The sequence below is a fragment of the Diadema setosum genome, chromosome 16 (genome assembly GCF_964275005.1).
Source record: "Diadema setosum chromosome 16, eeDiaSeto1, whole genome shotgun sequence".
Lineage (NCBI taxonomy): Eukaryota > Metazoa > Echinodermata > Echinoidea > Diadematoida > Diadematidae > Diadema > Diadema setosum.
In genome coordinates, this window is record NC_092700.1 from 18092174 (window position 1) to 18109615 (window position 17442).

At 38.5% G+C, this 17442-nt stretch overlaps 1 protein-coding gene across 1 annotated transcript in view; it reads left to right on the top strand.

The window, feature by feature from the left end:
• Positions 1-16609, top strand: part of LOC140239645 (dyslexia-associated protein KIAA0319-like protein) — a 70274-nt gene extending 53665 nt beyond the window's left edge. Inside the window, exons 21-26 of the mRNA XM_072319475.1 lie at positions 1507-1595; positions 2587-2729; positions 3746-3868; positions 4811-4901; positions 8506-8600; positions 14079-16609. Coding sequence (XP_072175576.1) covers positions 1507-1595; positions 2587-2729; positions 3746-3868; positions 4811-4901; positions 8506-8600; positions 14079-14248 — 711 coding nt within the window. The 3' untranslated portion in view covers positions 14249-16609. The remainder of the gene's footprint in view (positions 1-1506; positions 1596-2586; positions 2730-3745; positions 3869-4810; positions 4902-8505; positions 8601-14078) is intronic.
• Positions 16610-17442: the final 833 nt, after the last annotated feature.

Consider the following 17442-nt stretch of genomic DNA (forward strand, 5'->3'; position numbering starts at 1 on the left):
AGTTGGCAGACCTTTGTAATGTATCTTTTATTTGCATACTGTAAAGCCAGGGTCCTATTTCATAAAAGATGTTAGGATAGCAACTCTTGCTGGAATGGCAACATCGAGTAGCAACAGCCAATTAGGAAGCTGGATTCCTGTCGTTACTATGACAACTGCCATTCCAGCAAGAGTTGCTGTCAAATCAACTTGTTATGAAATGGGGCCCAGATATTTTCATATGCATGAAACTTTAGCGGATTTTGCGAGGAGCCAAGATTCACAAAAGTAAAATACTTGCAAAAGTTTTCATCGATTCAGTGCATTTACTGCCTGTAGCAATTGACAAAGTGTTGCTACTGTACTTCTTCAAGCTATGCATGTTTAGTAGTGGGCATTTGCTTTTGTTGTGTGTTTTATATCGACCAGCAGTACATGTTCAACAAATCCCTATCTTACAAGTACATGTGGTATTGTATACTCATGATTTTTTCCTGGTTGATATTTTGTGGAAGTTTCATGCCCCCCCAAAAAACCTGTCAGCTCTAGTTCCCAGAAGTTTCATGCTGCGAATGTTTCTGATTTTTCTGTACAGTCAAACCTATCTATAGCGGCCACCCAAGGGAGACAAAAAAGTGGCCGTTACAGACAGGTGGCAGCTATAGAAAGGTTATCCAACTTTGTGTGCATTGCCTGCATGTACATCGTTGTATGTGTGTACGTATGCACACGTGTGTTTCATGCATTGCACAATGCCAGTGTTTATGAAATTGTTGCACAGTATACATGTATGCAATCGTGAAGAAAGCTTAACACTAGTGCATTATTGTGACTGAATTAGTGATGAATGCAGCAGTGGTGATCACTGGATGTTGCCAATAAACGACGGGCATGGCTACAAAGCAGAAAAACATGTTGAAATACCGGCTCGGCTAAGGCTCCATCGGGTCTGTGGCCGCTATAGACAGGTTAAAACTCTACTGCGGGAAACAAAATTTGTGGCCGCTGGCTGCGCTAGACAGGTGGCCGCTATACACAGGGCCTTTAACAGGGCTTTTCTCTCCGGGGTTTTTTTCAATGACCGCTATAGACAGGTGGCCGCTATAGACAGGTGGCCGCTAAGGCAGGTTTGACTATATATTGTTGTTTCTTTCTTTCCATTCAGGATGTTGTGCAATGCCAGATGACATCAATGAATCAGATTATGTGTGGAAAGTTCTTTTTTTTTGGGGGGGGGGGGAGGGTTTGACAGAGATGGGGGAATGGGGAGTTTATTGGTGATGCTTGGACACTTGCATACAGTATGAATTCTTCATTGTGTCTTGTCTGTCTGTCTCTCTTTCTATTTCTTTATCTAACCCCATATGAGATTTAACATAGTTTGCAAAATCCATCGACTCAAAAGAACAAGTTCTCTTTTTATAACAGATTATTGTAGGTGTTACTGCTGAGAATACGTTTGTCCACATTTTCACATTTTCAATATTTGATAATGATTATTATGTGCTCAATGATTTCATGTAACAGGAGGACTTGTTGCTACCCCTTGCCGTCATGTTGGGAGTCAACGACAACGACATCTTGTTCCGCAGGATCTCACACACAGACTCGAACAGGTCAGTCTGCTATTTAAAATGCTGAATGAGACATTTTTTTTTTGTTAAACCAGATGGAGGAGTTGCCATGGGGACGTGAAATTTTGAATTCAAAATGAAAATGATTTGTACCATTAATCATACTCTCTCACATACACAAATGCAAACAAACAAACTGTTGTAATATGCGCTGTATATAACATGTGGAATGAGAGATCTCTGCATTATGATTCATATAGTGCTATGTTAAATTGTGTCCAAATTTTGTTGGAGTTCAGTTGATTCCCCCACCCAAAAAAAAAAAAAAAAAGGAAAAAAGCCCTCCCCCTCCATTCACCCATCCACCAGATTGCTGAAGGGTCATGATGACAAGACATGTCTCTTAAATTAAAAGAAAACAAAAGTAAACTTACTGAATATGTCCAAAGGCATATCATACAAACACACAGGTTCTGTCTGTAAAGGCTGTTCCAAAGGCACACACACCACTTACCACATGCCACTTTTTTCTCTTGGTTACTGTCAATGTTCATTGGTCGTTATTATCTGTAAAGCACATAGAAACATTTTTGTAGTAGGTGCTATATTTAATTTTCATATTATCATTATCAAGTTTGACCACAAAATGGATTTAGCGCTATTTGTAAATGGTTTGAACTGCAATGTAAGTCCATCATCAGATAGAGCTGAGTAAAATGTTTCTAGTGATACCTCATTAATTACATAACAAGAATTCTTCTTAAAGTTATGATTGCAAATATCATAATATTTTCTTATCATTATCTGTGTCTTTAAGCAGTTTATATCGCAAATATCTCAAATTAACAAGAATGGAATTAACTAATTTTGCCATCAAATTTTTCATCTGTAAGTTCCCTGGTCAGCGGAGAGTACAGGCATTACTCACAGATTTTTGTATGCAAGTTTGAGATGATGGCCCAAGGCTTGTGATACTGTCTGCCCAAACTGCTTGTGCACTGTTAACAATTGTTTCTGTCTGCTGCCCTCATAGGTTGAAGGTGATCTTCCTGGCCCAGAACAAGACGTCCCACCTCCCTCTGCCTGGTGTAGAGGTCATCAGACGGCTGAAGAGCAAGGGGATTGCCGCCCAGAAGACCCTCCTAAGCTACCCTGTCTTGGAGTATGATACCCTCGGTAAGGTGGACAGCAATAGTGTGTTTCTTTTTGGAATGTTTCCGTGGCGATGGAACATTTGGTGGTTCTCCCACCTATTCGATCTCATTGTTTCATTAATCATGTTTTTTTTTTTTTCTGTAAGCTTGTTTTTCACTGACCTCTCATTCTCCTGAGGATGGTCAGAACATGTTTTAACGAAACGTCAAGATTGAGGAGGTCCTTGATTTCAGGACCACTCTCACATTCAAGAAAGAATACATGATGTATTGTGAAACCACCTACAAATGCACCACCAAATGGTTATCCATTCTGTATAGATTTCCTAGTCTACCTGGACCCCCCCCCCTCAAAAAAAAAAAGAAGAAAAAAAAAAAGAAGAAAAGAAATCAGCTTTAGTGACCGCCACACTTAGGCCACATCACCCAAGCAAATCGGCCGGTTTTGTGTGTTTGACCAGTTCACTAGGAATTCTGTTGAACTGCTCATTAATTAATGAAATGATGAATTAATTAATCAATCATTAAATTGCATAAATACCCAGTGCCTGCTGCTATAAGGGATTGGAACCATCACTGGCTATTGGGTGGAAGCGTGGTGGTCGAATGGATATGACCCCTGTGTAGCAATCGGGAAGTCATTGGTTTAGAGTCCAAGTGGAGTATGTATGCCAATTATTTTTGTGATTACTGCTACTTAAACACTGACATTCCATGGAGTTGTAGCTATGAAAGGTAAAGACAGTGACCAGTGATTTTGCACATATATGTTTTATGATTAGTACTGGATTTAGCACATTTTTTTGTCAAAATGCACAACTCAATTTATAGGTGGATGGCTTTGTTGTGACCTGCATGTAGGAGAGCAACAACTACAAGTTGTATATTAACTCAGAGTCTGTCAAGTTATGCTGTTCTGATGGCAAATCAATATTTATTTCTTATACTAGTGTATATCACAATGCCTTTTATTACTAATCGTGGGTGTGTGTGTTTTTCTGTCTTCTATCTGTCTGCCCTGCTTACTCCTCCGTCCAGTTTGCCAAAATAATTGTTCGGGCCACGGCACGTGTGACCAGTACACGAAGCGTTGCGTGTGCGAAACGTTCTGGATGGAAAACTTCTTCCGAGTCAAGCTGGGAGACGGAGAGCACAATTGTGGTGAGTGAGGTGGTGTAGGTCTGATTTGGGATGAATGCATGTAATCATGTTAACCCATTGAAGACGAGTCCAGAGAGTACTCGGTCAGGTGTCTATGGAAAGTGCGTATCAGAGCGAAATCTGTCTGTCTACAATGGGTTAATAAACAAATGTACAAACAACAATGTTGAAACAGATTACAGTTGAACCTCTCGTATCCGGACAAGTCGGGACTGGGGCTCATCCGGATAAGGAATTTGGCCGGATACGGGAGACTCAATGCTTTATACATGTACATATACATACACATGTACTGATGTAGCCCATTGTAGTACCACATGTAGTAATGTGTATACTGCAAGCTTTTCATTGTTACATTTGGGGATGTTTGGGGATGTTGAAATGTCTGCAGGTAAGCAATTTGGAAGGAAATTTGATGTAATGTATGTTAATCATGTTGGAAGTAATATGTAATTCATGTGTGTTTGGGTAGGAGTTGTCAAGGAGTTGGGAATCCCCCTTTCCTCCCGTAATTATTAAAAAAAAAAAATCACGGCGAGATTGCGTCCGTATAATAGAGAGATCCGGATAAAGGGAGACCGGATAAGAGAGGTTCAACTGTACTTGAATAAGTTCTCTAGGATAACCTGACATAGTGAAAGGTGATATGTGGTGCACCTAATGTGGTGAGATTTGTTCTGAAGATAGTTTTTCAGGTCATCATTGTTTTGGCGTACTGGAAAAAACAACTTTAACAGTCACAACTTCCAGCTTTATGAGCGCTGTGTTGCAAAGAAAGAGAGAGAGAGGGAGTGAGGTATTATAGAACTTTACGGATGAAAAGACAGGATTCCTTTATTGACAGTGAATCAGTATTAAGTATAGCGCATCTTTAATATCTTGTCGTACTTTCCTTCCTGTGATAACTTCCTGTCCACTGTTTGCCGCATTATATCCCGTCAGACTGGAGCATCCTATATGTCATCATCGTGTGCTTCCTCTGTCTCGTGGCCATCGGAGTCTTCATCTGGCTGATTGCTTGCTGTTGCTCAAGGTAAGGCTCCCTAGACTTCTGCTATCATCCTTAAATCCTCTTCTTTTTATTTCTAGTGCCTCTTCCTTTTCCTGTTATGTATGAATGATCCAAATAATTGCAGTAGTCGTCTCTGCAAGCCCTTCCTTGTCATTTGCAAATATTTTGTCATTTTGTCTCGATATGATTATTGTGTTAAATTATGTTTGACAAATTGTTAGATCTTATGCACCATGTGGTTACTTCATGTCAATTTTCTTTTGGTTGATCTTCTTGTTTTTAATTTTGTTGAGTCAGCTCTCTGTGTCATTTGAAATGTCAAATTTTCTTTTGGCACCTTATATCATAATCATGAAATCTGTTATTAGACTTTTTTCATAAGTCAGCTTGAAGTGATCTCTTACAAATACCAAGATAATTTCGTTGTGTGCATGGCAGTATGTCGTCAGCATGTGGGAGTGTGCGGAGGGTTAAAAACATTCTGCCAAGTGCAGGGAAGGGCATTAACATTCCGCCATAAGCACGACGATTTGTGATGGAAGACTTCAATAGTTTGTACTCTGCAAAGAAGGAGTGCTGTCAAAAAAAAAAATATGCTTTCTTTGTGTTCGACTGTTATGGTTTGCTGGGTTTGCTTGGGCATGGCAATAAAATGAATCATTCTCCAAAAGAGGGGAATTAAAGTTGCATTTGCTCTGCATCAGCAGTATTCTCATCAGAAATTATAATTTCCTTTTGTTTGGATTGCATTAATTCATTGCTTTTCTGCATTACCATGCATGAAACAAATAAAACTGTATCATGGGCAGATTCGATTCAATCACATTTGAGCTGTGCTCAAGAGTTTACATGCAATCTTTTTTTTTCTTTTTTCTTTTTTTTTTTGGGGGGGGGGGGGTCATTTGTGAATAGATTGATACAAAAGCTGATCATGATGGAGAATGATTTGTGAAAAATTCTGGTTTAAAAAAAGCAGTATGTAGGATCCTAGGAAAGTACTGGTAGTGCACATTTTTGTTTTGTAAACTGCTTAAAGAACCAAAATTTTTGATGTGATGAACTGATTTAATTTTTTAGAAAGACTTTGTCACAGATAGTAGCCTACTTCGTTAATGTTTCAATAGCACATACATCTAGATATCATTATGATAATTTTCTAACCGGTGTTCTGTCTGTATGGCTACATGGTTTCAACCCTCATATTGATTTTCTTGACACCATGCTTGCATTGGACCTGATAAATTACGTCAGGGAAAAAAGAATATGTTTTTCTTCACTCTTAAATTCATGTAGATGTAGAAGGAAGCAAAATTCAAGCCAATCTATCAGTGACTTTACCAGGTACCAGTGCTCCGACTTTTTGTTTCCCCTCTATTTGTGCGGTATTTTTGTTTTTTCCAAGAAAATTCACATTACCATTTCATTGCGACTTTGTAAAGGCTACAGTGTATGTCCCGCTGGTAATTGTATCACAGTAACAATTTTCTGCCTTTGCCTTTTTGTCTTAGCATCCATTTTAATAAGTGTTGTGTAATTAATCTAGGTCAGGCACTGGCAGACCAGAACAAAGCCACCATTATCGACTATGAGAAAATGCTAATCGTTCTGGTTCATATTTTCCACTTTATTCCCAGAAGATATTTGTTTGGCCCATCCCTATATTACTCTGATGAAATCACTCTTTTCTTCGCAGTAATGTGCATTTATGCTGGGGTGTTTTTTTTTTTTGGTTTTTTTTTTCAAATGTGATGATGACGGCTTGTACGACAGTATCCGCCTTTGAAGGGCATTCATGGCACTTTAATGTGGATATCTAATGCCCTACACGTATATATTTTGCAATAGTTTAATAGCTGTGAAATTCACTGGGCATCTCATACCTTGGAAATCCCACCTTGAAAGTGGGCCTACAGTTATACCAAACTTGTTTGCCCCTCTGCACCAGTGAAGACAATTAATTTCTGTGTGGTAGGCTCTGTGCAGCTGGACAGTTGAAAACATCGTCTGTCCTAAAATCATGTATCTTACTTGCCCAATTTTTTTCAAGATTTGTCATAACAAGGGGGGGGGGGGCAGAGTTGGCACTTTGTTACTCATTCTTTGGTTCACCACTGGTGAAGTTGTCTCTCTTTAATATGAAGAAATAAGTTTAGATGCTCATCCTTTGGGTATTCCACAGTGCACATATTACCGTGGCTGTGAATGTGTCCGTGCATTTCATGTGCTATGCAGCTCTGTAATGTGGTTTATGCTGTCATCATATTTGTAATAAGTGGTTTTCTGTTGCATGTAGTGTGCATGTACTGTACTTGGTGTGTTAACAGCTGAACAGCTCATGTTTCAACCAGGCAGTCATAGACTTTGCAGCTATCCATATTTTGACCATAATGTTTACTGTCGGGGTTTTTGTTAATGGTTCCTTCATCCAAAATGATATATTGCTTTGAAATTGAAATTAAAAAAATGAAAAAGTGTAATGTAGGGTACTATGTTAAAGTTTATGGGATTATCCAGTTGCCATTTTTTTTCCCTTTTTCAATGAACATATGTTTGTGCCTCAGAAGTTGTTTCTCATTGTACATCAGTATGTCTTTGTTGTCCAGACTTTGACATGTCTGTACACATGCCTTTAACTTGTTGGTAAATGGCAGTATTTAGAAGTTCAATGAGTGTTATTTATTTCTTATTCTTTTTTTTTTTTAAACAGTGTAGAGAGCTATGTTCCATTTTCAATGTTCATCATTCAATTGTGCTCTGTATTAGTAACATGATCATAATCCAGTGTACTTTTTGTCTTGTTCTTAGTAAGTTACAAACATGCATTTCTTTCTTGCAACTTTTAAGTGAACTTTTATCATGAACGCTCTATGAACCTTTTAAGGGTCACAGAATTACACTGTACAGCGTAGTAAACCATGCATCCTCCTCTCTTTTGTCAGGGTTTCATTTTGATAGGGAATTACTGCCGTAGCTCCTTTTGAAACATTGCCATCACGCATAGACATACTTGTAATGGCCCAAAGTCACAGAGGTGGTTTAAATTTATTCCATGGACTAAATAAGCATGAAATAGGCATACCTTTTACATTCGTGTATCAACTCGCGATTGTTGTTTGAAGTCCTTTGGCAAATACAATCTGTCGCTTGTGTTTACGCAGAAGAAATTTGCATAAACCATGGTGTGAATTTAAACCACCTTCGTGAATTTGGGCAGGATGTATACACCTTACAGCTGGAGTATAACTTGCAGATTTTCCCTTTCATCGGTGTATGGGAGCTCTTCATATGCATGCATGCTGCAATTTATTTGTCTTTTGGCCAACTCTGTATGATAGTTACACCCATTAACTGCATCGTTTGGGAATATACAAGCCCGTCGCCAAGATTTCTAAAAGTTGATGATAGTACAGTCAAACCTATCTATAGCGGCCACTCAAGGGAGACAAAAAAAAAAAAAGTGGCCGTTATAGACAGGTGGCCACTATAGACAGGTTCCTTAACATGCTTTTTCTCTGGGAGGAAGTGTTTTTAGTGGTCATATGTGATAGGTGGCACTATAGACTGGTGGTTGCTAAGACAGGTTTAACTATGCGCTTCAATTCTCTTGTCCTTTTGCCACTTTCAGGAGGAAAAAGCGGGGTAGGAGGCGGCATCGCTACACCCTCCTGGAGGAGCAGGATGATGCTGAGCACATGGAGATGCTACCAAAGATGGGAAACGGTGAGTGTTTCACAGCGATGCGGTAATGAGCCTCTCCGAGAGTCTGGTCTCGTTGTCTCCTATATAGCACCTAAATAGATCCTTGTAATTTGATTGGTTGTTTGATATTAATACAATTTGTCCCATTCTACTATTTGGGAGTATTACGTCATCCGCGCAATTGTGGCTCCATTTACTGAGCAATCTTGGATCCATGAGATTTGCTCCGTTACATGCACAACGAGAGCCCAGTGCACTACGTACATGAAACGCTTGCGTTTGCAGTTTGCACGCGATCAAGCATATTGTCGAACAGCGCGCTTATGTCTAGTGCTCAGCACTCTCTCAATCTCAGGTCTCCCACATTTTTCTCTTCTTTCGAAATTCATAAAACATTAAATGACAAGGACCTATTTTCAGGTGCTAAAACAAATAATCAATATTTTTCATTCGTGCATTGATCCTGGTTGTGCCTCGTTGAATGGATCATTTCATCTTTCACCTCATGAAATATTCTGTTCATTGCACTCATAAGCATTCGTTATTTGTACACTAGGCAGCATATTTGATGACTTTATGGTGTCACAGCCTCTCAGCTCTCCAGTGGGTTTGTGCAGAGAGTTAACAAAGAGGTATTAAACAAGATCAACTTAGGTGTTCGCACAAGACGTAATTGATTATGCATCATGTCCATCTTCATTGACATAAGTGTGTATTTATCTACTGACACTGTTGTTCTTTCTCCCATCATTTCAATGTATTATCATTTCACTTTCTTTCTTTTTGTTTTGTATATTTTCAATGCATTCAGTCTTAAGTAGAAACCAGCGACATCTTCTTTTGTCCAGAAAAAATGATTTTATTTATTAAAGGACAAAAATGTGTAAACAGGGAAAAATATGCATAATAAGGGAAAAACTGAAAAGCCTATTCATTTTATGCACTACGTACAAGGTATATATGCTATGACTCCAAATGTTAGATATTTGCATAATTAAATATGTTTGCCTGTAAAAGGTGAAATCCAAATCTAGTTTTGTGTATTCTCACATCTGGGCTGCTGGATTCCTTTCTCCATCCCCTGCCACCGTTTGCATCAGGTAACCATGGAAACGTGCTCGACAAATTAACGAGCAGAGGGGGCACTGCGGAAGGTACAGATGATGCCTTGTGTTGATAACGTCCTTGTTCCATTGCCACTGCCCTTCAATTCGCATAACTTGCAATCCCAATAGTCCCCTCCCAAAAACTGAAGCATCTTATTACCGCTAATGTTTGTGTTTTATGAAACTTTTGAAATTAGCAGAATCAAATTATAATTTGCATACTTGTACAGTTGTAGATCTCACCTGAAGAGTTAACTGCTGTATAGACTTATAGTAGCACTTTAAAGGAGACCTCCGGATGATTTTAAGATTTTTACATTTGAACAACTATAAATTAGTTCTACTGAGGACAGAGTTTCAGAATTTGTGATAATCGGGATGAAGAATAAGAATATTTTCAAATATTTAGAACCAATTGCAATGAACAAGGACGATGACATGGCAGAGTCATCATAAGAATGCATGAGTTGGGGCTCAAGGAAGCAGAACAAAAGAAGAAGGCATGCATAGATTATACACAGGTGAACTTGCAAGCAAGCGGTATTGTAATGAAATTACACTGCTACATTTCTGAAATATGTGAACCTCCTATGTCACCATCCTTGTTCAGTGTTATTTGTTTATGGTTTTTCAAAGTATTGTTTCTCTGCTCAAGAACCACAATAAATTCCATAAATCTATACATGGAGTTGTCGATTTATGTACTACATGATGTGAAATTATGAAAATCGTCTGGAATGTCCCTTTAATAGCAAGCTCCTTCCTAGGCTTTTAGTCAAGCATGGATGTAACCTGTATGCTTCATGACAACAAAACCCTGTCGGGGCATTCACCTGAACCCCTCCGCTCACTTCCCTTTGAAAGTCAGCCTTGTTCAGAAGTTCATTGACTGCAGTTACTGCTGCTGTGTGAAGTCGCGTCCGTTTGGTGCCGTCTTGATCTATGAGTGGAAACTATTTATTTGCGACCTTGAGATTTCTATTTTTGCGTGTGAGTTGTGTGTGTGCATTTTACATATATATATATGCCACCTGTGTTGGATTGCAAGCATTTAGTACAATTGGAGTGTTTGAGGAAAAATCTGTTCGTAGTATTTGTCATGTCCTGTTCTGTTTATTATTGTTGTTGTTACTTGGTCTTGTCTGTAAGCTGATTTTGCAGTGTGCGGTACATGACATGGCCAATTTTTGCTGTGTACTGATATTATATTTTGTCCTTTCTTGTGCGAACTATGCAAAATGTTATAATTTTCATTTGCGTCTCTTTGCAATGACTGTTTAAAGACACTGATAGCTATTTTTTACTACAAACCTTGTACCACAAGGCTCATGTGTACAACATGAACATGAGTCCAGCAAGAGTTGAATGGGTTTAAAGATGATTATCTCTGGAGTTATTAAGAGCAAGTGGGAGACATCACTAGAAGAGGGAGGGAAAGTATTGCTAAAATGTAATTTACATCATAATGCAGAAAGAAAAGTACTTGTCACTGGCTAAGAAGCAGAAGAGCTGTATCATAGTTTTGTTTGTTGTTGTTGTTGGGTTTTTTTTTTTTTTTGGGGGGGGGGAGGTATTTAGTTATTGGTATCATGTTGTAGAGCATTTCCTCTACATTATGGTGTCAATTTAGATTATTTTCATTTTCATCAAAAAGTTAAAAATTAATACCACAAGGGTGCTATTTTACTCTAGTCGGAACAGTGCTTATAAATCTACCCATTTTTGATTAAATTAACTTTTTATTTCATGAAAATTAGATTGTTTCATTTTTATTTATGCTCAAATCTTAGAACGTGATAGCGCCCTTCTGGTCTTCAGCTGTCATTGTATGATTGTATTTACACATGATCTGTATTAAATGCCTCCCTGTGATAAGATTTTGTTTTTAAGGAAAATGGAGATTTACCAAAAAGAAAGTTACCTCTGATGAAAGCGTTTGTTTGCAAGTCACCCACGCCAGTAAGATCCAGAGAGCATATCAAAGAATATTGATGTAATTTTTGCATCAAGTTGTGCTTATTGCAAGTGATTGATAAATTGCTCTGCATTGATGTACACATGATAATGAGCACTGAATTGATCAGTGTTTCAGTGGTAGCTGTGACAAATGAAATCATGGGCATACATACTCGGTCAAGATTTGAACGTACAATCTCCCAATCACTGGACAGATGACTGTCCACTGATCAGGAGGTCGTAGGTTCAAAGCAGGAATTTCATTAATTTGAATAAAGAGTACCTGCTGCATCTTTAAAAGGATAAGAACTTGTAGCACTTGGCTATCATCAGGGTGGAAGCTCGGTGGTCTGGTGGATAAGATGCCTGTCTGGTGATCAGCAGGTCGTAGGTTCAAATCCTTTCCGAGTATGTATGCCCATGATTTCATATACCATGGCTACCACTAAAACACTCATTAGGTGATCCGAGTATCCTCTCGGATCACCTATTGTATCTGTACGGATTCTTTCTTCTTCTTCTTTATTTCTTTCTCCTCAAATGTTGTGCAGAGGTTAACTCAAAAAGTCATTCACCTATCACTTCTAAACTGATACCATATATGTATCACGTCATAAGGACGACAGATCTAATGTATCACTGTGATCAGTCAACCATGACGTCACTATGACGTCATTATCTGAAAACACGTTCACATTCGTATCTCATTAATGGAATGGATTTTCTCAATGAAATTTACATATCATATAGTTCAAGTCAAGCTCTATTGATATATTTCATAAAATTTAGTCACGTTCATAGTAAACGAGCACGTACGCGCGCGTTGAAATTTTAACATGCTCCAATCGAGCTCAAAATTGTTTTGCACACGTTTCAGGTCATTTGGAGTATTTCAGAAAAAATCGACGGACGCGTACGCGCGCGCGCATATACGCACGCACAGCTCATATGCAATAGAAATTTCCCGTTTTTTCACTTGTATCGGATGTCTGAAATGTCAACGAATGTTTCTACCAAGTTTCAAGTCAATCCGACTCAATATGACGTCATACGGGCCCGTCAAAGTTGAAATTCCGCGCGCGCGTCAATGGCGATATACAGTGCAACAATGCCAAAAAACCGCCAATTTTAAATCCGATTTTACTCGTCAGGATGGACGGTGACCCCCCCATTTTCTTTACATATTTTGAAAGCTGATGAGTTGTACATATCATTTCATGGGTTGGCGATACTGACAAAATGATTAAAAGATATCAGATTTCTTAAAAAAGTAAAAAAAGTAAATTTTCAAAATGACGTCTTCAAAATTCAAGTTCACTCGAGCGTATCTCACTTATCCTTTGCCGATTTTCACCTAACTTTCAGTATGTTGTAGCTTATTTAATGTTCTTTCATATTTATCATTACAAACTTTTGATTGGATGACGTCATCACCTCGTAAAAATGGATTGAAAGTATCCTTGTAAAATTTGACCAGTTTACGTGTTATCTCTATGGGAGAGCAGTTTTTCTGGAAGTGAAAATTGACATGACTATCTCTTTCGAGCACAAGCTCACTTATGCTTCGGTGAATTTTTCCCAGATTTTCATATGTTGTAGCTGAGACTTTGGGCTATCGTAAATGTGCCCTTCGTTTTTTCATACGATGTCGGGATCACGTCAAAAAACTTACTTGAAATTAAAGTTTATCTTCGATGTATTGAAATATTTCTTTCTTTTTGCAACGTTATGTGCAATAACTCAAGAAAAACATACCCTATCACCACCATATTTTGCACATATTTAGTTCATGTCACGAACATTATTTCATAAAATAACAACGACTTGATCAGACGCCATCTTGGGTATGTAAATTAGGGTCAAAGGTCATAGATGTTTCATCCTGTATCTTGGTGAATACATGTCCTATCTTTCCCATATTTTGCACACGTAAAGACCATGTTACAGGGATCATTTCATAAAATAACCACTTTTTGCTCAGATGCCATCTTGTTTGTGCAAAGTGGGGTCAAAGGTCATATGTACTTCTTTTTCTATTTTCGCTATGACGTGTTATCTCTATGGGAGGGAATTTTTTTAGATGTGAAAATTGACATGACTCTCTTTATCGAGCACTATCTTACTTATGCTTCGGTGAATTTCTCTCAGATTTTAGTATGTTGTAGCTGAGACTTTGCACTATCACGATTCGAATCATTGATTAAAAAAGAAATCGGATCACCTTAATTTGTCAGTGATGACAAATTACAATCTCTAGTTAATTTTGTGCTTATTTATGTCGATGTAGGGCAATTTGTCCATCAGTTGCAATAAAAAACAACTCAACACTAGAATTTCATTAATTTGAAGCATGTTGTTGTTGGTCAGCATTTCGCAAAGTAAATGCGGCTTGTACCATTGTATACAATATCTTTTATTTCATCTTTTTTTTCTGCAGGTAAGCAGAGCAGCAGTATCATGATCTCAGAGTCCGGGGAGGAGAGTGATGACGAGACGACGGTGTTCGACATCAAGCGGCAGGAGCGCAACGGGAACAAGCCCGCCAACGGCTTCATCTCCAACAAGCACAGAAACAGCCGGGCCCCGCACAGGACGGACAAGCTCTAGCCCAAGGTCTGCCAGGTTGGCCAGGCTGGGACTCGGGTTGGTTACTGTGGTCTGCTCCCCCACCCCCTCTCTCTATCCACCTATCTATCTCTTGCTCAACCGTGCAGTTACAGGGGGTGTGGATACATATGTGGAGTTGTCGCCCAGAGTCGATGGACAATGAAAGCACCCCAGAGTGACCGATGTGTGTGACCTTGAGGGATGGACAGTGTCCCAAGGCCTGGGGAAGCATCACTGGACTTCACAAGTGGACAGGTGGACAAAGACAGTGACCACTGTTGCTCACCCCGTGGTGTTATCAGGCAGTGCTTGTATGGACTCATCGACAGTGAAATGAGCAGTTACAGACATTCTAGGACTCTTTGTTTGTTTGTTTTTTGTTGAAATCCTTCTGTTCTATGTGAAATTGTGGTGTGTGTTGGCTGCGGGTCCTCTCACAGGAAACATCAGACATTTTCTCTGAAACCTTTCTTTTAGTTCTTGTGAATCTGTATGAATGTGTATATGCGATCTTTTAACAGTAGTTCCTACTTTCTTGTGTGTGTTGCCCCATCAGGACGATATACAAATCATGCATCGAGACTATAATCATGTGTAACACCTTGCGTTCACTCTTGTTGAAGGATCTGTGGAACGATCCAAGGAAAGATCACTGTGTTTTTAAAACTGTCAACCATTCAAATCTGTCCATGTATCTCATCCAACCCCCAGAAGAATAATCAAACCCACAAAAACAAAAAAAGCAAAAAATAAAAAGAGAACAAAACATAAGCAAAAAAACAAAACAAAGCAAGAAAAAAAAAAACCCAATGTGGGAACAGTCTGTTACAAATGGATGACCATCTAGCAGTTAGCTCAAGCTGACCAAAATAAAAAAACCCAGCAACAATAACAACAAAACAACAACAAAGAACCAAAGCAAAATAGGCATACAAGGAAAGTTGTCCTTGTATTCCCTTTGTTGTATATGTGTCTTCTCCCATTTGTAGTGCAAAACTGAACAAGTTTTCTGGAGACTGCGTACTGGCTTTCTCACGGAACAATCACACATAATAAAAGTTAAAGCGATTTTAAATATACCATACCTCTTCCTGAGAGATCTTTTGAAGTCATTATCAAGACAAGAAAGAATGTACTGACTTGCAGGTTTGCTGAAGGAGTAATAAGCCTTGCTGGCTCTGGTTATGACCTGCAAGTGAAAACAAAAAAATAACTGAAAGTCACAACTCTCTTATTGCCAAGCTAATGATGTGAAAGAGCTGATGTTTTTGTTTCCTTCTGTCATGCATGAATTTGCAGAATTTGATATGCCAGTGCAGTAATAATTTTTGTTGTTTTTGTTGTCAGTATCTTGGAGTTGAAAGCACTTTCAAACAAGGCCAAAGTGTGTACAAGGATAATGTGTGTGTGTATCTACATTGTATGTATGTTGATTTGCTTGCACACACAATTTCAACACACATGATACATACGTGCAGTGTAATTGATTTCAGATCAGAGATTAACATTTATCTCATTACTTCTATGCATAAGATCTCAGATTTGAAAAACAAAATAAATCTGATAAATACACAATTTACACTATTTGTCAGAAAATGAACATAACCGGTAAATTAAAGTGAAACGGCCACTCATACACACAAACACACAGATAAAACTCGCCCCCCCAAAAAATGAACCATGAGGGGTCTGTACTTTCCCACAGAATGGACATATCAGAATTCCTTTTCTGGGAGACTGGAGGGATGCATGTCATAGGCTGAATTCTTGTCATGTGACAAGGAGGGAGTATGATGAGGATGGGGATGCCGGTATGAAGCTCCACCGTGAACGACAAAAATTTTGGTGGTCATTGATCTCGACACCACTGATGTTTCGCTGTGAGAGAGGTTGCAGGACGATGAATTCCTTTTTTTGTCACCAACTTTTCAATTACCCAGAGTAACATTTTACCTTCAAGATTTGGTATTTTGCCAATGTACTTCTGCAAATCATTGGTACCTGATGCATGTTCATTGATCAAGATGATCAAACTAGTTTATCATCGCTGGGGCGACAAGACCTCGTATCTACAGAATGACAAATGTTCAGGAGAGCACAAAAACATGGCAGCCAAAGCACTATATCAAATGGGATAACCTCTCCGTTGACATGCTGTGGTGGCTTCATTTTTGGGGGTAAAACAGCTAGGATTTGGACAGGACATCACTTAACTGATTATCTGACAATTAATCCAAAGAATCATTTTCACCAAAATTTCAGATACAAGGTCTTGTCACCCCAGCAACATTATGCATATCTACATCTGTAAAGAAGAAAGATAGTGAGTATATTATGTTACTCTTCTCTTCTTGTATAGAAATAAAAAGAAAACAGAAAGGAGACAAGAGAAGGATGATCAAAGTACTTCAAACAAAGTATTAACACCTTGACTGTGATAAAAGAGAAAAGATTTCTGTTTATTGGCATGATACCTGGTATATATGGTGTCTTGTACTAGTTTAAACACAATTACCCGAGCACTTGAAAGACAACTATAAGGAAATGAATAAAAGTGATATACAGAGTAAAATATATATGTCTGTAGAGATAATATGTGCAGAAAAATGTTGAATGTCTTTTATTTCAAGAGATGCAATGAGGAGGTGAGTGTAGTGTTGAAGAAACCCAAATGAATCTATTATGTATGTTTGTGTAATGTACAGGTCGTTTTTTGTTCATTTCTCGATATACATGTGTACTTGAAAGCGTTATTTTCATTGTTTTTCACCAAAAAAGAGTATTTTATGTCTCATTGTGTGTGACGACGGGAGACGGTGGCATTTTAGTGGGCAAGATTGATTTTTCTGTCTCTTTTATGAAGGATAGAAAGGAAAAATTGTTTTCTCTTTAATATGGATCCCATGCTTACGTGGAATTGGTGTGTCTTGTAAAAAGTGAATGTGAGATTCGGGATCCAGAAGAAAAAAAAAAATGATTAATTATGAAATTTGATTCTCGCATGGGGTTAGTTAAGAAGGGGAAAGAAAGGAAGTTCAATGGGGGCAAGTTCTAAACACAGAAGCTCTATTGTAAACTTGCCTAGCGGAAAGAGAGAATATGGATTTTTCTGATTTTCCCCAAGAAACTCAATTTATGTAGTATAATTCAGTGATGGCTTGGGAAAAGAAGCCCCCTTTCTATGGGTAAAGCAT